Source organism: Sinohyriopsis cumingii, unplaced genomic scaffold, assembly GCF_028554795.1.
Source record: "Sinohyriopsis cumingii isolate HCF-2022 unplaced genomic scaffold, ASM2855479v2 utg000622l, whole genome shotgun sequence".
NCBI lineage: Eukaryota > Metazoa > Mollusca > Bivalvia > Unionida > Unionidae > Sinohyriopsis > Sinohyriopsis cumingii.
In genome coordinates, this window is record NW_028315918.1 from 150,799 (window position 1) to 174,783 (window position 23,985).

Genomic DNA, 23,985 nt, shown 5'->3' on the forward strand with positions numbered 1-23,985 from the left:
TATGCATGGCTCAAGTATGTGCCCCCCTCACATGCACGCACCGACATACACATGCAATCTAGTATTTGAACATTTACAGTTTGAATGTCATAGGCTTCGTATATATGGACATAAGTAAAGTCTGAACTTCACTCAGATTTAATAGGAATCTTGCATGGGGGAAGTGGATTATTTATGTACAGAATTCATTACTAGCTGTAAAATGCAGATTATTTCTTTTAATTCTGCGGTACTTTTTAAACTGTAAAATTCAGACTTTTATATTTGATTTCAGGGAATAATTACCCAGGACGTCAGCCTAGTGGCCCAGGGATGCCAAACTATCCACAACAACAGAATGCATACAGTGGACCCAACCCTATGTATAACAATAACATGTCGATGAATCGAACTGGTTATAACACATATCCTGGCCAAGGTGGTGGTGGAATGGTCGGAATGAACAATCAGTATGGAAATTACAACCACATGAACTCAGGTGGAATGCAGTCGTGTGGGCCTGGTGGCCAACCAATGATGGCAGGTCCACAAGGGCCAGCAGTGACAGGTCCACCAGGTGGAGTTGGTATTATGGGAGGTTCAGGACCTAATTCAGTTGGAGGTGGAAGGAATATGGATGGCCCTGGAGGGGTAAATTCAGGAACAAACAGTCCAGGCACCCATAGTGTTGGGGGGAAGAGTGCCCCCATTGTGAAAGGTGCTCAGGCAGCAGTACAGGAAGTGTTATATGCAGCAGCCAAGTCAGCTGGTCGGGCTCAGAGTGTTCAAATGCGGCCAAGCATGTCACCTGGTCCAGGACAGCGAAATTTGTATGGAGCACAGCCAAATATGCCAGGATCCCAGCCTATGAGCCCTTTGAGTCAAATGGGACAAATGAGTCAACAGATGAATCATATGGGCTACAACTCCACTACGAACAATATGCCAAATTCTATGAATCAACAAACTCCTCCCCCTCCTCGCTCAGTGTCGCCTGTGCCTAATTCTCAAGGATTACCCGCTTCCCATAGTACCATGGCATCAGGAATGTCAAATTCTCGGTTGCCTCCAGCCAGTGTTCCAAATAGCATGTCATCTATGATGGGTGTAAATTCAAGTAGTTGCGAGACAAACCCTAAATCAATGAACAACATATCCTCCTCTCATTCATCTAGTTCTATATCAAAATCAAATTCAACATTACCTCCAGCAAATATAGGTAGTATGCAAGACGGTAATGGTAAGGCTGAAGACACTTATGGTTCAAGTAACACTAATAACAGCTCATCATCATTGTCTGTGAATAGTTCATCCCCAAATGTGCCTGAATCAAATTTAAACTCAAGCAATGTACAAAACTCTAGTGACTCCAGCAAACAGCAGCTCTTAAATATCCCAAATTCTAACGAAAACTCCAATTCATCCTCAACCATGGACAATGTCTCCTTAGAACAGCCAGGTGATACAAAGGATAACAAGGGACCAGTGTTGAACAATGCTGCCACAGGTTCTGGCCGTAATGGCAGCAGTGGTCACTTGAAGACCACAGGGCAGTCGGTGGTCACTAATAGTACAAATCCTACCTCAACAATGGCTGGTGGAGACATGAAATCGGGCCGCAATATGGATCTGCACCCAAATGTCAATGCAAACTCCAGAGAAGAGAAGCTAACAGCTGCTGCAGCCTACATGGGTGCTGTGGGTAAGTGCATGCATGATCACTTTCTGGATAGATGCAGAATTCCAGAATCCAATGGTCTGATTCATGCATTCTTAATAAACTATAGAAAATACTATATGAGATGCTTCCTTTTCCAATCTGTTAATGTTTTGAAAAATATAAAATTATGTTCCAGTCCAGGGTTCTGTAGCCCAAAAGGTGAACATTAAAACATTACTGTTTGGTTGTCTTTTTAATTAATGCTGTTGTATGAATTAAGTTTTGGAAAAGTTTCCAGATTAGACATTCTGTAGGTAGTTTTCTGTTACCATTTTTATAATCTAGTGAAGCATTTGTTTTTGTCAGTTTGTGGCATTATCATCATAAACTTTGTTGAAGATGAGGTTTTGTGTAAATGTGTTTGAAAATCATCATGTACATCTAGGCACTGTTGTATGAACCCATTTCAGCTTACCTGCACACTGGTATCACTTTTCTGGTAGCCACTGCATCCACACACTAAATAATGTTAAAGTTTAGTGTTTACAGATTTTGCAAGTGTGATGCACAGGTGGAAGAAACAGGGAATCTATGCTAGAACTGGAAAAAAATTAGGGGTTATCTCCCCTTTTTATTAAGGGGGAGGGGATTTTTTAAATAGAGGGATGTTTTGAAGAAATAAAATAGGGCTTGAAAATAAAATGACCAATTGTTACACATTCCATTGATTTTTTAAATATGAATTTTAGCTCTGCTGGTCATAGGCCAGAAGAGCTTATGAAATAATCTTTTCTGTTTTCTGTTGTCTGGCAATCCATTAGCATATGTTTGTTATTGCTAATTCTAAATGAAAATTGTGCCGATCTGACATATCAGCCATCCTGAAAATCTAGTCACTACTGCTCTTGCTTGGCGGTCAGATACAAATGGGTTTTTTGGTAAAAGGTGTCTTATGATGTGTACTTGGTCCTGAATGAAAATCTTGTATTTGCTGCTACACCTGGTTGGTCATATCAGCATTAAGGTTTCTTGAAAGTATGTCATATAATGTTTGCTTGGTCATGCATGAAGTGGTGCTGATCTCGTACAATAAGGCTATCACACTGGCCATCTTGAAAATCTTGTTACTGCATATCCTTCAACATGGATAGTGATATTAACATGGGTGATTTTTTAAAAATAACTTACATCTAGCTCCTGAACAGAACATCGTATTAACATGGGATTTTACCGAAGACTTCTAATGTCGAATATGGTCCTAAATGAGTATGGTGTTTACTGTGACTGTTCGAAATAAATCTCTACATGAAACTCTTACTCCCGTCTTGTAGTCACAACAGGTGTCTTATGCGATGTTGAAATGGGAGACTATGAACTGTCTGCCGTAAAGTTTGTCTTTAAATTTCATTTTCTGACCAATGTATGATGTACTTTTTAAAAAATAATTTTGCCCAATCACTTGGTATAAAACATTTTACACATTTGCATCATTTTATTGGAAATTAAGTGGAAATTGATCAATATTCTTTGAGAAAATAAATAGGCGATTCTTGTCAAATAAGGGATATGTAGTGAATTTTGCCAAAATAAATCAATGCATATGCATCTTTATAATTACACTAATTCTGTCATAATGAAAAACACCAAATATTTTGTCAGGTGTATGGAACATGCAGACTATATGCAATTAATGTGTGTTTGTCTTTGTAATTTGTTTTATTTATATGATTTTATGTACAGGGTGAATCAGTTGGAAATGAAGTTATTTATTCCAGTTTGCAAAAAGGAGAACATTATTGTGACCACTTTACAAGCAAACCAATTTTGCTGTCATATTTGTTGTTCCTCGGAGACTGCATGGCTTAAAATGGAATTTGCTTCTCTTTGGATGATACACGTCAACTCTAAACTGCTTTTCCATTTCAGAAGGCATTGCTTATGAGAAGAATTTCTGAAATGGGGAACCAGCAAGGTCAATAACACTCTTGTGCCATCAGGAGTATAAATACTTGGGCTAGTTTAATCGCAACCCCAAGGATCTGCTTGGGCAGAAAAGACCACCTACACCAATGATTTGCTTGGAAATGGTTGCTAAGTTAACATAAAATTGACATGTTTAAGTAACCAGCAGTTGCAGCAACTGTGTTAGCAATAATTATTGGTCATTTTTAGTGGCTCCATGATAGTTTGTCTTAAGAACATAAACAGAATTCTAACATTTTGTTATTGTCTTGCATTGCAGATCTATCCACTACAGTGACACAGAGTATTACAAGTCCTGTAACAAGTATATCAACAGAAGCTGAAGCTGGTAACAGCAATGACAGCAGCCAGCTAGAGAACATTCCAGCTCCACCTGTTCCTAATTGTATACCCCCCATGGCCCCCATGCCTACCATGGAGGAACCACCAGAAAAGAAGAAAAAGGTATGGTAATTCACTTCTGATTGTCAGGGGAGGTCATAATTATTAAAAGGACATGTTCTGTTCTTAACTGGTACATTGTTATCCAAGTATGGTGTTCTCTTGACACAGAAGAATTGGTTTTCTGGGACAAATACAAGACTCCGATTTGTCCCCATCTATTTTTTTTGTCGACTCCAGTATGATTCCAGTATTTCTGATCCCTATAATTTTTCCTTGGCAACTTTGTTAAAAAAATCCTTATAAAGTGATGTGTTAGAATCACATGACTTGTTTTTTTGTTTTTTTTTTACACATCTTTGTTTTCTTTGAAAAGAATAAGGAGGACATAGAATGATTTGTCATAATAGATGAACTCAAGACCTTAGGGGAAAGAAGTAGCAATATTGGATTACATAGGCTTAATTATTTCAGTACATTATATTATTAATACTGAGAAAGTTGTGTCAGGTACCTAAATCTGTGGTATTGGTAGTACTAGCTCTTCATTTTTTTTTTTACATTATTTTGTATGTAAACTAAATTATGACTTGGAAGACTCAGTGGAAAATCGAAATTGTGATTTAGAGGCCTGCCAATAGAAAATAAAAATATGATTTGGAGGTCTGACAATAGAAAGTAAAAATGATAACTTGTAGGTCTGGCATTAATGATGACTCGGGCCTGACAGTAGAAAGTAAAAATGATGACTTAGAGGCCTGACGATAGTTTGTAAAATGATGATGTGGAGCCCTGACAGCAGAAAGTTCCTTATTGCTGAATGTATAAGAATAATTGTTTCAAGAAGATGGCTGAAAAGGGGTACCAACAATAGACTTTGGCCTGAAAGGGGGTATCCATAAAGGACATTGGTCTGAAAAGGGTACCTATAAAGGACATTGGTCTGAAAAGGGGTATCCATAAAGGACATTGGTCTGAGAAGGGTACCCATAAAGGACATTGGCCAGAAAGGGGTACCCATATAGGACATTGACCAGAAAGGGGTACCCATATAGGACATTGGCCTGAAAAGGGTACTCATAAAAAAACAGGTTGCTAATTTAAGTGGTTTAAGTGTTTTATTAACGAAAAAGGTTAGCTCAATTAAGCAAAGACTTCACGAGTTAAAGACAAAACTTTACTGGCATTTTTATATTCACGTGTAAATGACCTTATATGTTATCATCATTAAAGCAATTTTAAATGTTAAAAAACGGGGTTTTTTCCTTTTGATTTTGTGTACCTTTTTTTTAGTTTTTATGAAAACTTTGCTAGCACAATTATGCAGACCACATCAGCTCAACAGATAAAACTTAATATCATATTTGTATACATGTGTAGATCACCTGATTAGATTCTGATTATAACATTTTTTTTCAGATGTCTCTGAATTTTGGAACTTTGACAGTCTTGCCACCATAACTATTGTCATCTGCACTGTTATGTTATTTCCTAAGACACCATTATTAAATTTGCAAACATTTATCAAGTGCTCAAAAACAAAAATATTATGTTTGAATATCTATTTGACCTGAAAAGGAATTGTGGAGTTCTGAGCTTCAGATCTTGCACTCATTTAACTTTAATGTTCACTCCTTTTCTGCCATAATTTATTTTATGTTTCCTCCATTCTGAATTCGTGTTTTTTTCTGACTTAAATTTTATTTTAAAAAATGTAATGAATAAATGCTGATTTGGTATTTCTGCAAGTTTTTTGCCCCAGATATATAATCCTTTTTGGCGTTAATTCAGCCTTCAAAATGTGCAACAATGGCAGGTTGAATGTTTTGAGTGCCAATAATGTTTTAAATTGTAAATTAACTGCCATCTTAACAATTTTAGCAATATTGCTCATTGCAGGAACCAAAATTGACATGGAGAAATAGCAAGCCGATTTTTTCTTCTTCTCTCGAACAAGACAGTGCACCCATGGGATGTAAAAGAGTGAAAGTTGGGGGGTGGGTAAATGAGACAAAAAATGTGGGAAACCCAAGGTTCTATGCTCAGGGTGCAAAAACTGGAATTAAAATAACATGTTGATATACATTTAGGTAGAATAATTGTCTTGAATGTTTTGTTGTTTTGAAATGGTAGTCAAATGTGCAGTGTTTGCAAAATATCTGCATGAAGGAAAAAAGCTTAAAAGCTTAAATATTTTGCATTTAAAAAAATGAACTCTGACTGAAGCAGAACATAGGTAAGAGTCTTTCAATGCCTTCATTTTAGGAGGGTGCATTGTCACACCCACCCACTCCTTCAAGCTTCGTTGCTCCTTCGCCTGGTGGGGTCAGTATTTCATCATCAGTTCATGAGGACTTAGATACAAATCTCAGCAGTCCTGGTTGGCCAGGATCTAATAGCGCTGCTGTAAGTGAATTTTCGACCACTTGGCTGCTCTCACCGCAATCGCATCTGGTACAATATATATTCTCTATAGTCTGCACTTTGCCCGCAATTATCGCCAACGCTGTGGGACTGGTGTTAATATTGTTATGGTTCTAGTTTACTGTTGACTGTTGGTATCTTGGTTATCATGTGAAGGGGCACTGGCTCAAGTCACCAGTATTTATCTATGGGAAGAGTAGAATCACTTTTGCTTCATATGTATTATATTAATGTTACATTGCTATTAAATTAAAATAGTTTATTAGGAAGAAATTCTACCTTTTCAGTATTGTCTTCAATTACAGTTCTCCTTTGTTATAACACCTTTGATTATATAATGCAGTCAAGCAATGAACCATGTAAACATTTTTTTTTAAATATTCATTACCTTAATTTATTAAGAAAACTTTTATTCCCATTTTGCATCTCTGAAATTTGTTGATCCACATTGCCTTTTTCTCTGATTAGTTTACTGTTGTATTTGACCAGTGTCAGCTGTTTGTAGTCCATACTTGCATTAGAACACTCAAAACAGCCCCAATCAAAGGTGCAAAATTGTCAGGTCAGTTAATAAAATTAATGGATGTGATATTGACATCAAATTTTCACAAGAAGAATAATTGTTATATCCAGTTGGTCTTAGATGATAATGGTGCCAATCTGACCCAGCATGGCAGCCATCTTGAAAATTTTTTTGTTGCTACTCCACTAAATGGAGAGTCATATCAGTGATGGGGTTTTCACTGTAAGACCTGTGATGTCATGAAGGAATATGATGTTGATCTGACATCCAAAATGGCCACCTTTGTGGTCATGTTGAAGATCTTGCTATTAATTTTCCTGAATGTACTCACATTGGCATGGTGTTTTCCCCCAAAACACTAAAAATGGTATTGGGTTTGTCGTAAATTAAATTGGTGTTGATCTTGCATCCAATACATCGGCTGATTTGAAAACCTTTTTACTTGAGAATGAGATAGTTTCAGCATTCAACAGTTAAAATGAAGAAATGGTCTTATCTTGAATTCCTGGAAATTTATTTCGGACAGTAGAAATGACTACTCTGTCAAGGACTCTTGCTGAGCATGTATCGGGTAATCCTTCATAAGATCAGAAACAGTACGTGCAGCAACCCATGTGTCCCAATGGCATGTTGATTAGCACGTCTTGAACTTAACTGATTTTCTGTCAAGTAGAGTAGAGGGGCCCAGGGTGGCCAAGTGGTGTAAGGCACTTTGCCTTTACGGATCACTCGTACATCTCACCTGTGAATCAAACCTTGACCAATGTTGACATGTGAGAAAGCATGCCAGTAGATTCCCGTGGGTCATTGAATCTTCTGGTGATCTTCCTGGGTTCTTCCTCCACTGAATAATCCTAGCTGTAATGTATAACCTACAAGCAGCTTAAAATAAGATTTTAAACTCCTGCAAAGTAAAACCATTTTTGAAAAGGTTTTTTATTTAGCTTGTGTTTAGTAATCTGTCGCCCAATGCTATAATGCACCCCAAAACTTTAAGTATTTTCAATTCAGACTCATTTGCACAGATTTGAGATGTAGACTTTCAATACACGCAGCTGATTCACTCTAAGGCTACCAATAATGTGGACTGGCAGGTGTGCTCTTAATTGCAAGACGGTTAGTGTCTTCCTAATTAGTGTACTGATTGTGCTACTGGAATCGTAATGCCATAAAGCTTAGCAGCATGTCTGTTGGATCCAGAAATTCCATCAGTGCCACATGAATAGATTGTTTCGTATATGAGATCTGAGAAAGATCACTAGGTCATTGGAACTTTAAATATAAATATGATTCTTGCATTGTGCAGGTACTGTTGGTAAAGCAAAGTTATAGTTGGAAAAAGTGATGTTTTCTGATTGAATTTCAACCAGATCTAGACTAGACTAAATTTATAATGAACATCAGATGAGATATTTGTGAAAACAAGGTGCACTGTTTTGAATGATAACTTGATTGTGATCTAAACATACCAAATACATATTAGGTCTGAATTTAAGAACAGCACAAAGTTTTAGTTGGTAGTCATTCTGTAATTGTGATTAACTGACCAGTTTGATAACATGGATTTGTCTGATTTTTCTTTGTGAGTATATAGTCTTGTTTTGTTTCCGACAATAGTAACCCCTTTTCACAATATATTTTCCTCCTTTTATGGCAGTTCAATACATAACATGGTCAGCATTTATGGAGCCTAGGTACCATGTTATATCAAGGGAGAGCTGTATCGTCTTTTATTAGTTTTTGTTGTGATATTTGCAGTTTTATTTTGTAAGTTGCTTATTTAATCAACACACTTTAAAACATGGTGGTGGTTTCAGTTATTTAAATAATAATTTAAATATTTAGTTCTGGTGATGGAGTTAATGCCCTTTATTGTGATCTCTAGTTTGTGGAAATACTTGGTGGCCTACATTGTTCTGAGATCTGTATTGTGTTCTGTTTTCCCTCTCCTCAGGTCTTTGTTGCACTGTGTCTTGATGTCAACCTGACATTTCATCATTTGTATGTCTTGACATTGTTATTCTCATGCCAAAATAATAAACCATTATCTTGCTTGCTGGTTATCGTACAAGTTGTCTAACATGGCTCATTGTGAATGAAATCTTGTGTTGGTGGTGCAAGTCTGAAGTTACCATATTTATTGCACTTTCTTTTTTTCCTTCATCTATGTCATTGTATGTTCAGTTTCAGTTCCTTATCTCTTCTGAAAAATCTAAAACTTTTACTTTACTCATTATTCTTGCTAAAACTTGTATGATATACACATTAATCACTTTGCATTCTGCATGCAAAAGAAAAATCTACACTAGTAATTGTGTAATTAGAACATATTCAGATCATATTATAAAACTTGCAGAAATTTTGAAAACTGGAATGTCTTGTTTTTAAGTGTTTACTTTATTGTGTCTAAAATTAGATTATTCTACATTACTGTAGGGTTGATTGAGCTTATGTAATGGTACTGCATCAGTTGTTCTTCAGTCGATTAACAATTGTATGCCACCACTCAGGAGGCCATATTTCAGATCTAATTTTAACCAAACTTGGAATATAAGCTTTTATCATGGAGATATTGGACGAGTTTGATAATGAGCAAGATCTAATCGTAACAATAAGGCATTCTTGCATCTGATTGGGCTGAACTTGTTCCCATTGGACTGAGCCTGTTCCACTGGGCTGAACTTGTTTCCATGGGGCTAAGCTTGTTTCCACTCTGCAGATTATATTTCTAATTCAGTTTTGATTAAACTTTGCACATGAGCTTTTATCATCCGGATCATGGATGAGCTTAGTAATGAGGAAAACTAACAAGCTGATCCTTTATCTGTTACCCATATTTGAAATCTGATTTTCATCATTCTTTATAAATGGACTGAATCTTCACGATATCGGGTAAAACCAAATTACGAGCAAGATCCCTACAATGACCTGATCTTGCATTAACCTGGCTGAGTTTGTCAACACTTAAGTGATTTCAGTTCTAAAAGATATTTCATGAAATTTGCTAAATAGGTTTGTATTATTAAGATATCCATCGAGTTTTATGTCGCTATTTTGATGTATGCATATTTACTAGGTGATTTTGCATCTATATTTTAAGCATTGTTAATTGAGAGTATTATCATGAGTGACATCCACATGCATTGAAGCTGCAGTGACTATTTTTCACAAGTTCCAAGTGGTCTGAAATGTACACATTCTATTTTGACTTGCGGGAATTAGTCTTTTCACAAATTTCACTCAATTGTTTTCACTAATAAACAAGTTTCCAGCTGATTTACTCTGTGAATTTTAAGATTTAACATTTCTCAATTCGGTATATATTTTGGGATTCTGAATATGCAATTAGTGAAACAAAATGGTGTAAAATAAGCCAAGTTAAATATAATATGAGCATGCTTGGACTGTTATGTATTAAAAAGACACTTTTCACCTCATAATGATTGTATTATGGTATAAATTGTTTCCATGACAGACAAAGTAGTGATGCACAGATACGAAAGCTGCTATTTCTTGTGAAAACAGACAACAGCGTCACTGATGGGGCAGTCCCTACCTGATCTGCATTAATTTGCCTCAATATCACTGAAAATTTGTGAAAGGTTATAATTATAGAATAAATGAGATTGTGTTACATTCAGCAAGAAATAAAAGAAGAAAAATAAGTGACATTACAGATTAGATGTGAAACATATTTCTCATCAGATTTTTATCAGACTTGTATCATCAAGCTGATGGACGAGTTTGATGATATTGGCTGTATTTTATGAACAAGATCCACACAACTTGTTGCTTTTTCTTACCATTTGGAGGACAAAATTAGTAACTGAAAACCCCTTTGAAAAAAGTAGCTTTAAATGACTGAGAGATGGGGCTGTCTTACAATACAACATAAGCCTGCTGATTGAAGGGAGTGATATCAGAACCACTTCAGCCTCTTTTTTCTATAAAAGGACTTTATAAGTTTAGAAAAGGAAGTGACGCTTGATTTTTTTCTTCAGAATTTAGTGATTTTCATATTGCAGTCAATTTAGTATGTTTGGTATTCAGTTTTGGAAAACATCTGATCTGTTGGACAAATTTGGGTATTGTGATCTACTTGGAATGTCAAATGTTACACATTCCTTATAAATTCTGGCTTCATCATGAATGAATATCCTACAGGCTTCCTTCAAACAACAGATAAAAACTCTTAACTTTGATGATTTGTTTTTAATTGTCTGTGAATATTGCTATCATGCAGTCTAAATTGACAACTTTCCTGGTACTCTGCCATGCTTTTCAGATTAAATACCATATTCTTTTGTAACTTTCTTTAAAAATGTTATAGAATATTTTGAAGACGTAAAAACATGTGCAAGAAAACCTTATTCTTATTGCACCTTTTGCTGTATGAGAGAATTAGAGCATGAAACAAACATTAATCCTACATTTTATAAGTGTGTGGTCATGGGCATCATAATCCATACTTTTTGACTTGAATGTCTGACATAGCAAAACACGAGTTTTTTCAGCAAAATAATTTTCTCTTTGGGCAACCCAATATTGATATGAATTAAACAGAGAAGAAATTTATGTAAGCTAGTGTTTCAGATATTGATATACAATGCAACTGCCTTTTTGTGTACAATCCCATATAAAGGACATGAGATTATAAATGATAACATAAGGGGCCTTTCATCAATACTTTAACCTTTATATAAAGGACACCTGTCCATTCTTAAGAATTACTATAGCTAGAGAGATATTGACAAGTCAGTTATGATATTAAAATGTTTCTGTGGTGGTTTTGCTGATGAACATGTAACGTCATGTTGGTCCTCCATTATCACCTTAAGAAACTCACAGCTGAAGGATTTCCCAATTATTAATTAAGCTCCAGTCATATAGGAGTTTGGTATATTCCCTATCACAGAATTGACCTTTCTTGTAATAAACTGCTACAATAGCCACAAGTACCCAACTGTTTCCAGTCTTTTACTCCTGTATTATAAGTGCATGATGAAATAACTATTAAGCATTATGAAATTCTCAGTTTCAAGATGCATACTTTTCAGTATTTGAGATTGGCAAGATGTAAATTACTGCAAGTTTTGAAATTCGTAAAATGTGAATTAATTATTGCACATTTTGAAATGGGCAAGATGTGAATTAAATACCATGCAGTTTGAAATGGGTAAGATATGACTTAATTACCACACATTTTGAAATGGGCAAGATGTGAATTAATTACCACACATTTTGAATGTGTTGATCTGCTTCTGCGCAGTCGGTCTGGACTTGTATGCCTGTATAAATGGTATTTCATATTTATGTTTGATGATATAGCAAATCGTGACGTTTCAGTGGACTAAAAAATATTGTTTCAGGCCAGTTGAGGACTTATTGGACACTTTTTATGGATTCCTTTCATTCTATAAAACTTGAAAAATTAAATCACTAACAAAACGTTTTGATTTCAGGATGCTTTTACTGTTCAGAATGTCCTTTACACTGATATATTTTAATGACGTTCTCTAATAGTACTGCATTGCGGTGACTATACCAGTTTTCATGCAATAAACACTTTGCAAATATGTGACATCTTTGTGGCATGCCTCATCATTAAAGAACTCCACATGGTATAGGTGCTTTCTTTCACCAGCAAATTCTTAATCTTAGTGTTCATAACCCTTTTAGTACCAACTAGCTTGAGTGATTAGATGAGGGAAGGGTCTGTATTTTAAGCAAACAAAATTCGTTGATTTTAGAGGTGAACCAGTCAAATAAAAATTCATTGATTTTAGAGGTGAGCCAATAAAAAAAAAATCATTGATTTTTAGAGCTGAATCAGTCAAATCAAAATTCATTGATTTTAGAGGTGAGCCAGTCAAATAAAAATTCATTGATTTTAGAGGTGAACCAGTCAAATAAAAATTCATTGATTTGAGAAGTGAACCAGTCAAATATTGACTTGGTTAAAGTCAAACAAAATAAAAAACAAGTTTATAAACAAAAATGTCCACCTGTAATTTTTTATCCAAAATTAGAAGTTCTTTCTCAGGCCAGTTCTGTGTTGATGTTAAGTCATTATCATTTATAATTTGGTGAAGTAAATTATGGTATTCAAATATCCAAACACAACACGTGTAAGCCAAAAATTTCAAGATTTGTTCGGTACTGAAAGGGTTACTGAAAAAATCACATAGAACTGCATATCAAAACACATACTAACAGAAACACTTAAAACAAAGTGCATGCCAATCTCATCAAAAACATTTATTTTGTTTTGTGGTATAAATAAGTTTTTGCATATACTTTACGGCGTTTATTATATATTATAAATGAGACAGTAATGCAAGTTCTAGAAACAGTACATTGCCTTGTACATAATCCTGTGATGTCCTTGTAATGATGAAGCATGTACATTTTCGAGTTTATGAATTTCAAGAAAGATATTTTGTCATAAAAATCAGTAACTTTTTCATGATGTTCTGATTTATTGTAGAATAGAAAAACATGTTTTATAATATGGGTACAGTTTGCAGAATGTGGAAGATATATATTGTATATATCTAAAAGTTTCTTTTCAATATATACATGTATTTGAATTTTATTATATTTTATGCTGGTGTGCTGCAGATTTTTTTAATATATTTAAAATCTACTTTACAGCAAAAGGCAAATAATAATGATTATCTACGATTGTATGAGATGGGAAATGAACCAGGCAGGAAACCATTTTTAGACCGACTGTTTGCATTCCTAGATGAGAAAGGAGCACCCATTACCGGCATGCCTAGTATTAGTAAGCAACCTCTGGATCTCTACCGATTATACCTGTTTGTACAGGACAGAGGTGGTATGATGGAGGTAAGCAAAGTGATGCAAGTCACACACATACAGATATACACACCTACATAAAATACATGTATATACATACGGACCTGCCTCTTCAACATGTGCTTTGTCTTTCTAATGTGAACATATATTGTGGCTCAAAATTTGCAAATAGTTGTCACTGTCTAAAATCCAAGCCAGATTTTACTGGTCATACATAGCTGCCAAGTGTCCCATTTTGTCCATATTTGTCTCGTATCTTTGACCTGAATACGGGCGCATGTTTTTCTTGCAGAAAATACGTTTTTTAATTTAGATAAATAGTAAAATATTTCCTTGCAATTTTCAATTTTGAATGGGCACTTTATTCCGTTTTGATAGAAATGTTTTGCACGTATATAGGAATTCGAAATCGAGGCTACCATGCTGGTCTTTATCCGCCATATTGGATTTTGCAAACAGTTGATGCTATCACTGTATCTTATCTTCTTAATATTCATATTCTAATTATGTTGAATAGGAAAGAGTAATATTCAGAATTTTCTCCAGGAAAGACAAGAAAACAGAAATGGAAAGATAATGTGCTGTCTTGTTTAGATTTGTGAAACGATCTATTCAAGAAGAAAACGTTACATTTTGCAGATTGTGTAATGTGATTTTGCTGTTGAGAATGGAAGCACTCGGGAAATACAAGAGCATGAAAAAAGCTAATAAACATGCTGCTTCATCATTAACAACTCAGCCTAAACTTATGACATTAAAAAAACAGAGATAACCTTGATTTAATTCGATCAAAATTTTAGAAATGAACCTTCATCATTCGCTTACTAGTGTTATTTATTTCGCACACGTTTCCCAGACAGTAAAATCACAAAGGATTACTCATGTGAAAAAACAAAAACAGTAAGAAAATCACAGAATTCAGATCATCTATGAAAGATGGTTTATTGGATTTGATATTGATTTTTTATATAAAAAGCTAGGTGTGGAAAAGGCTCATATAAACAGTCTGTGTCTGAGTGTGTGATGCACTCTTGCATCTTCTAAATGGGCACCCGAATGGAACAAGGTGCCCATTCAGAAAGTGCAACACCTGCATCTTTGACATAAAATAATTAAGTAAGGTACTGTCCTACTTTACTGATGGTTGTAGATATTGTAAATAGTTCCTTATGCATTACAATTTTATTAGTATTTTTGTCATAGGCAGTCAGTACTTTTTGTACTCTGGGTTTGGCAGCTATGGTCAATGACAAGAGCTTATTTACTGGCATTCCATTAGCACAAGTTTCTTATTGCTTTTCTCTTTAACTACTTGAAGAATTGCTGTGAACCTTTATTGACCCACATTCATTCTGAGGTCTAGATTATCTTATGTGAAAATGGTGCCCCTTGGACATCTACTATGGTGGCTAATGTGAAGATCATATAATCACCACTTCTCCTGATTCAGTTGTTATATTGACATGGTTCTGAATGAAAATGGTGTTGATCTGACATCTAAAATGGCCACCATGGTTGCCATCTTGAAAATCTGTTCAACTTCACCTATATGAATGGTTTTTAAAAATTTCATCAAACATTTCGCAGAATTTATTCTCGCTCTAATTACTTGTACCAATGCAATACATCTTTTCTTTTCTTAACAATTCAAACAACGTGGGCACCAAGGCCCTCTTCTTCGTTTGTCCAGGCTGGTCTTCTCTTATTCTTATCGGTGTTCTTACGGTCTCTGAAGGTCCATGACAGTATGGGAAAAATGAGGTAGCATTTTCAAGGCCTTTTAAGTTTGGGAAAATCGAGCAGATTACCCTGAGGTCTTTAAAAGTCTTTGATTGATTGTGATACAAACAAGTACAAATTAGCTTTATCAAACCTAGTTTTCAGGAAATATCTGAAAAATACATTAAATCAAATTAGTTTTTAATTTCATGAGAAATAAAGAGCACAAAAAAACAGCTGACTTGAAAAGCAAAGAAAATAACTATTTAAAGACAAATTTCAGTATGTTGGTAGGTGGGGTCGAGAGGCTTTTATATGAAAAAATATCCCCCATTGAAGAATCTTAAAGTATAATGGCTGAAATCATTTTAGCTTAGGGCCAATTCATCGCCTCCCTTTCTTGGTTTGCAATTCGTGTTTGTGTCTGTGTATAAAATGGCTAGTGATTGGTTGATTGCACTCTTTATAGTTAGACATCATTGAGGGCCTTAAGGTAGATTATTTTCTGTAAAGGTACTAATTTAAATTTAAATTTCATGAAGTAATGTCTTTATTAGAATGATTTTTCTTGTAGAAATAGAAAGAAGTCTAGTAAATATATATTCCTATCATTTTTTGCAGGTTACCAAAGCCAAGAAGTGGAAAGAAATCTGTGGTCTAGTAAATGTAGGTTGTTCTGCAAGTGCTGCATTTACTTTAAAAAAGAACTACATCAAGTACATGTTTGCATTTGAGTGTCGTTTTGACAGGGGAGGGATGGATCCTGCCCCAATCTTGGCCCAGATGGAAGCTCAACTTCAACAGAAACGAGAACAAAAACAGAGAAACAGGGCACCCTCTCCAGGAAGAGCACCATCACCAGGTATGAAATGACAAAATGGAAAAATTGTGCTCATAGTTTCACTGGTCATTAACCTGAATAGCTTATGGGATCTTTTATTGTCCATGATCTGTCATCCTTAGCACATGTTTGCTATCACTTTATATGCTAAGATTGAAAGACTGCCATAAAACTAAACTCACATGCATTAATCCCAACGTACAGTGGGTTCTAAATGAGAATTATGCTGATGGCCACCATGGCAGTCATCTTGAAAATCTCTATCACAGCTTATTCTAATCAGAAAGTTGTGTCGGCATTGGTTTTCATTGGAAGACCTCTCATAAAGTTTAGTTGGTTTTTGATGGAAATGGTGTCAGTCTGTCCCCCAGTATGGTGGTCACCTGGAAAATTGTGTTATTGCTGCTAGTGGAAATTGAATGGTCATATAGACAACATGGTTTTCATTAGGATGCTTCTTGTGATGTTTCATTGCTACGAAATCAAAATAGATCTGCCACAAATTTGGTATACAAGCAAGAATCAAATTGGAAAGGATCAGATTAAGCTACTTGGTTTTATTGTGGTTTGCCATTATTTTCAAGATGGGGATATTTTCACAAGAATTTGATAATATATTTTAGTAACCTAGGGTATGTGAAAATTGACTTTTAAAAATCTTGATCTGTGTCGATTCTATTTTAGCTACGAATTTCTGCAAAATTCTTGTCATATTATGCTTATCAATAACACCTCAAAGTCGGTTGTCTCTTCAGATAGTCTTATTTTCTCTTGTCCTGAACTGTCACGGGCAACCTTTTGTGTTAGTCCCTGCTATTAATAACCTAATGTAGTATTTTCCATAGATGCATTGTAATGAACCTAAAATAATAATTTGTCCATTAACAGGTTCTCAAGGTTCTCAAGATGCATTCCGCCCTCCCAGCGCCTCAAACAGTAACAGCCAGCAAGGTATGGATGGTTACCCTGGCATGGGCCCAAACCAGTACATGCAAAATGACCCTTCCTTGGGCCACATGGGACCAGGAATGATACCAAATCACATGATGGGAAATATGGGCCCACATGGCCCCATGATGAACCCAAATGCCATGGGGCCTGGTGGCCCAGGCATGCCCCATATGGGGATGCCTCAGGGGCATGCTGGAATGCATGGAGGAATGATGGGAAATATGCAGCCACAGAGCGGGATGATAGGTGGTGGTGGATACATGAGTGGTCATCCTGGAATGATGCCAAACAGTATGGGCCCACAAGGAGGATTGATAGGAAATACTATGAGCGGAGGACCTAACAGCATGATGGGAAATATGCCACCACAGTCCAGTGGTATGATTGGAAACAGCATGAATCCACCCAACAGCATGATGGGTAACAGTATTGGTCAATCGAACAACATGATGGGAGGAATGAATGGTCCAAACAGTATGATGGGAAACAATATGAACCCACCAAATAGTATAATGGGAAACAGTATTAACCCACCAAATAGTATGATGGGAAATAGTGTGAACTCACCAAACACTATGATGGGAAATAATATGAATATGAACCCCCCAAATGGAATGATGGGAGGTGGGATGAACCCACCAAACAGCATGATTGGAAATGGAATGAATACGCCAAACACAGCAGGAATGAATAGTGGTATGAGTCAGTCTGGACCATTGATGGGACCAAACAATAGTGGAATGATAAACAGTGGAAGAATGAAAACTTCTGATAGTATAAGTTGTCTAGATCCCTTTGCTGATGAACCTGCAGGTGCTCAATATATGAGGCAGAGTAACCTGCCTGGCGGACACATGCCACCATATTCCAGCATGCTACCCCAGAGCACAATGTCCGGTAATACTTACAGAAGTTGTAGCCCCACCAACACCAATAGTATGCCAAATTATTCCATAGCCCAATCAAACATGAGTGGCCCAAATGAGGATTCCACAAGTAGTCGACCACCCAGTCAAGCAGATTCAGTTTCACTTGGTTCTGATGGTGCTATATCTACCCCTCAATCATTCCCACCGAGAAGTCAGTCTGCTGACGCGTTTGGGTCAAGTCCATTTTCAACTACAGCAGCAACAACAACAACATCAACCATAAGCTCTGGAAGACAGTTTCCTTTTGGGGACCAGTTCAGGGCAGAAAGGTAGAGTATAAATATATTTGTCTTTCCTGTGTTGAGACATGGGTATATCTTTTTATGGATGATACAGCCTTTTTTTTACCCTTGAGAAAGTTGGGCACTAACTTGCTGCACAGAAATAGATCTGTTGTCACATAAGCAATAATAACACATAGTTGGTACACTTTACCTATAGTGTGTGCAGTGTAATATTTTTTATATTACAGCATGTTAACATATTATTTTATGTGATTCTGATTTGTCGAAATAAACCCATAAAATTCTTGTGCAGTATTCTCTTTACTGATTGGCTGCGATAATGGAACAATTTTCCTATCCGCACATTTTGGAATTTTTGTTTTTACTATTACTATCACTATTTTGACATCCATTTTTCGAATAAATTCCCAAAATGGAATTGGAGGGGAAAAAAGGTAACATCTGTCTGAATAAGGCCAATTTACCCCACAGATGTATTGTACCTCATGCTCTGAAAAATGGTGTAAAACCCCAAGACAGGAACATCAACAAATAAAATGAATGGTATTGGTCAGTTGACAATGGATGTGATAGTTGGGTTGGAGGCATACCAGTAACATGGAATCTGCCCTATATACAATACAAGCATGGTTTAAATGTCGACTTGTAGAAGTAAATAAACTTAACTCTATTCATGAAAGAATGTAGACATAAACTGGTCTCCCAATTGATGGAACATTATCCAACCACATAAAATTTTCACAGTAAAATAGCTTAATCAGATTAAATTTTTGTCTTCTGTTGTCTACTGTTCCAATCGAAAAATGCAAATATCACTGTCACAAATACATTCTAGAGACTTTTTGCATCCAGTAACCATCCTTTTATATGACTATCCCAACAATGGAATGTTTAGTATTGAAACTCGCACACTTTATTATTAACATGTATTGACTGCCCCTACTGGTATTAAACTGTGACATCACATCCATTGGATATTCTGTGTTGAAAAATGATTTGTCTTTGTAAAATGTTTTGTTTATTTGGAAGGACACTTGCTTCTTTTTTTTAAAAAATCTGCTAGTGGTTGTAGAACTGCATCTGAGACTATCTTGTATGTATAACAAATGAAAGGTGCAGAGACCGCATCAGAATGAACAATATAATTTGCTCTTTTTATCAAAACAAGTTTCATTAGATTAAAACTAGATGATATGTTATGTTTTAGGATTAAATTTATGAAACTTGTTGAATAATGTCCAGCTTTTGCAATCCTTGGTGGACAAAATCTGGACATTCAACTCTTTTCATAAATTTAATATTAAATCATTACCCATTTAAGATCTTCTGTATAGGCTGGCAGATTTTTTGGTGTATGCTGTTTACATTTAGATACTTGTAATACAGGAACAAATGCTGCATTGATTTGCATCAGTTATTTGAAGCCTGCTGTCTCTTACTGGCATTTGAAGCAGGTTATATTTGATCAGATTTTAAATTTGCAGACTTTCTGTGATTATTTATATTGAATCCTCAAGCTACAACTACCTTTGACCTTGGGTCATTTGATTATTGTTTGTTCATCATTTCAGTGCCCACTCACAACCCAGGCTCTGTTTAATTTATAAGACATAAGAACATTAAAGGTGCTTTGCTTAATCGAACTTAAATCAGCCAGATGGTCTTTCACTAGTTTTATTATACAATGCAAAAAATGTAACTATAACATCTTTTTTATAGCCAATTTGTATGAATTTTTCTTTGTGAACCAAATATTACTACATAATACAGTGATTAAATTTTTATTGAGAACTTAAATTTTTAAATAAAATGATGTGCTAAGCTTCAGATTTGACAATTCAATGATTACTGGATTCTTTGTGCTGTGTGAATTAATAGATAGTGATATTGGGCATTAATTTTTGTCAACAGTGTTAAGATTTTGCAAAGTATTAGAACAGTGGTATCTAGGAAAGATGTATTACATTGCACTGTCTTCCATCTGTTACAAGGTTACCCCTTTGAAATGAAAAGTCAGCCTTATAAGAGACTGCTTCATGTGAGGGGTACATAATGCCACCACCGCTAAAGGTTATGGTAACTTCCCTTAAATGAGCCTTTTAAGAGGTATCAGTTTATTTTTTATTGCTTTTTATTTCAGATTTGAACAGTCTGTATCTCCAAATGCCACCCAGTCCATGCAGCAGCCTTCTTTAACACCCACTTCACAACAACAGCAGCCACCATCACAACCACAGGCCATGCAACAACAACCACAGCCACCATACTCTCAGTCTGTGACATCACAGCCACAATATTCACAGTCCATGCAGTCACAGCCACCATATTCCCAGTTAATGCCAGCCCAGCAATCATTCTCACCGGCTATGCCAAGTCAGGCACCATACTCTCAATCCATGTCCAGTCAGTCACAGTACTCGCAGTCCATACAAGGACAGCCACAGTATTCCCAGTCTCTTCCAGGACAGCAGCCATATTCACAGTCCATGCCGGGAGGACACCCACCCTATTCGCAGTCGATACCTGGCCAAGCACCATATTCTCAATCTGTGCCTGGCCACCCACCAGCTTCTCAATCCATTCAGGGTGGCATGATGAGTCCTCAGCAGTCCCCACATATGGTGGAAGGTGACCCACAACAGCAGCATTTTAATCCACACTACAACCAGCAACCGGGTATGGGAACATCGGGAGCAGCTGACCAGTTTGTCGGTCCACCCAACTATGGCAATCAGGGACCCACCTATGCTAGACCTATGATGAACCAGGATCAGTATCAGGGTTATGCGAACCAGCCTGGGCCATATCCACAGAAAGGAATGCCTCCCATGAATCGTGAAATGTCTGGCCCAGGAAGTATGTACAGTACACCCAGTAAGCGTTACCCTGAGCCTGAGCGCAGGGATGGATACATGACTCCAGGTAATTATCTTGATAATGCCTGATTTTATTTATTTTCTTGACTTCTTTGTAGGTCATTTATGGGAAGTATCAATGAGAAAATAATACTACGGCAAACCTATTTTAAATGTTATTCTGAATGATCTTTCCTCGTCTAATAGGAATGTCTTGTAACTTTTGTAAATAGAAGACTCATTGAAAGATAATTTTTCTGCTTCTTTTCAAGAAATTCTATCTTACATATGTATCTTGAAAATAAAATATGCTAAAGAAAATGGGACTCCATGTATCTTGGCTTTTAGCAGATTGCAGGCCCCATGCTGGTGACCTTAGCAACGGGTTTGATTTTTTTATTTATTTACCTATTTCCATTTGTATGCAAAATAACTTGGTGTGTGAATTGAAGAGATGATTGATGAACTTGCCTGGTTTTAAAGTAAAATGACGCACACTTAAAACAAATGTGCAGTCTGCTGTAAATAGCATAGACCCAGATTTTACATAATATGCCAGCAGATCAAGGTTTAAGTTGTTCACATAAATAGAACAGCAAGTGCAGAGATGCCAACAATTCCATTTTATAACCTCAGAATGTACCGGGGCCCTTAGTGGCTGAGTGGTCTAAAGCGCTCACCATTAATGAAAAATGGTGTTAAACCCTACAACAACATCAGATTATGGTCACTTTAGTCAGATAATGATTTTTGGGTTGGTTAAAAGTTTGCATGATCACTGGTATATTTAAATAACAGAAATGCTTGTCATGTCCAATTATAATTCTTTTATGAAAGTTAAATAAAGAACCAAATGTAGCCAGTGAGGATGAGACCTTGATGAAAAAATAATAAAATCTAAAATATATATGCAAGGTATCATCATTTGGTGACTGCCATGTCTTTTTACTGAATTCATTGTGTCACATGTTGGGTAAGACGACCATAGGAAGGCTGTTTTAACCAAACACCAGTTTAAATTACTAATGTTATCTTTTTGAAATATTCCTCTATTTAACCAACCTGGCTGTAAGATAAAGTGATCTTAGGTGTGTGGCCCTGTGTCAGTTGTGCATCATCTGTCTGTCAATAATAATTGTCTGATTTTTTTATATTTTACAGTGGAATCACTTAAGTACACGTTTTGTAATTTTGGTCTTCATGTACAATTGTCATATAAGGAAATTTTTATAGCAGGACATATTCATTTTGGCTCAGTATGGAAGTTAAATTATTATTCTTGCTTTAATCTTGATAACATTAATGGGTCGTTTGAGCAATGAGCTTGCCGTATTTCATGACACGTCTTGCTGAAGTTCCTGTCACAATAAGGGTGGAAAATTTCAAGCAAACAGGCAAATTGTCTTGTCAAGCAATCAGAATTGTGAAAAAGACTCGCCATATTTTCCTATCGATATTCATAATGAAAACAACTCGCATTTGGCACAAATGGCATATAAGTGTTTAAACCAAACCATTTTTAAAAATTTGTCAGTGTGACAACATCAGACCTGTCAACTCTTACAATTATGCCATTAGTCTTATGAAAATTACCCTTAAAATATGGACTTATGGCTTACAAGAAAAAGCTGCGAAAAAATGATTGTTGCCGAAAAATCCGGATAAATGATTCATCTGTGTTTAATTTGGATCTGGGTTTCATATTAGAATTAGTGAAATTAGTCAGGGAACCAGACTAACTTTACAGCAGCACCCCAGACACTTTAAACTGCACCTCTTTGTTAATGCGAAGCATTGGCATGATCAAACTGTTGATTATAGAATTTTTTTAAAATGGTGTCCTGAAAGTGATGCATGTTTAAGACAAAATAAACAATAAGCCTCTAGAAATTGTTAATAATAAACAGAAGAATGAAAAGGAATATTCAGATTCTTGTGAATAAAAGATGGAAAGGACACTGTTATGTTCATTGGACATCACATGCCAGTTTGAGTACGTCTCGTGGCAGGAGATATGATTGCTGTCATCATGCAAAATGGAAAAAGAATTTCCACGAATTACGTCAAGTTGAGATATAGTGACAAGCCATTGAGTTGCATAGGGTTTGGAACTTAAGTTTGTGCAGTTGTACTAATGGTAAATAAGGTCTATGCGTACTTTACAAACTTTTCAGTTGAACATAATGTTAAAGTTGCTGCGTCTAACTTTTAATTATGTTTTACAGCTTTAAAATAGCAGTTATGGATATTTGTTTACACCTTCTTGAAAGCTGGTCAGGAAAAGATCGACTGCTTACTGAGACAGACTTCTCAACGTTGGCAGGTCTGCAACATTTATCTTGGATAACTTCATTTACGAGCTGGAGACTGCATATAAAATATGCCATTATCTTGAGAACAAATGTTTATCAGGATATAGTAAAATACATAAAATCAATAAGATAAAAGGTTTTGGGGATGGTTTACGTTATATTCTGACAATACCACATAAGCCTGCATAGTGAAATGCTCACCCGTGAAGTTATATAGGCCAGAGAAGTTGTATCAGGCCCACCTGTATCTCTTGTTTTCAAGTTCCATGTTGTTAGCAGGCAGTCCTATTTCATTTGTAGAGGTTGGCATCTCAGCTAGTGCAGACCTTGATCTTCTGGAACATTGTAATGTTATAACAGA

At 36.0% G+C, this 23,985-nt stretch overlaps 1 protein-coding gene across 6 annotated transcripts in view; it reads left to right on the top strand.

Annotated features, from left to right (window-relative positions):
• Nucleotides 1-23,985, top strand: part of LOC149773632 (uncharacterized) — a 122,700-nt gene that overhangs the window by 76,746 nt on the left and 21,969 nt on the right. For 5 of the 6 annotated variants that reach the window (XM_089946084.1, XM_089946085.1, XM_089946087.1 and 2 more), the window contains 7 exons: nucleotides 275-1,681; nucleotides 3,882-4,066; nucleotides 6,269-6,409; nucleotides 13,605-13,802; nucleotides 16,113-16,353; nucleotides 17,221-18,481; nucleotides 20,598-21,379. In XM_089946084.1, the coding sequence (XP_089802210.1) occupies nucleotides 275-1,681; nucleotides 3,882-4,066; nucleotides 6,269-6,409; nucleotides 13,605-13,802; nucleotides 16,113-16,353; nucleotides 17,221-18,481; nucleotides 20,598-21,379 (4,215 nt within the window). The remainder of the gene's footprint in view (nucleotides 1-274; nucleotides 1,682-3,881; nucleotides 4,067-6,268; nucleotides 6,410-13,604; nucleotides 13,803-16,112; nucleotides 16,354-17,220; nucleotides 18,482-20,597; nucleotides 21,380-23,985) is intronic. The other variant, XM_089946086.1, reaches the window with a different exon arrangement.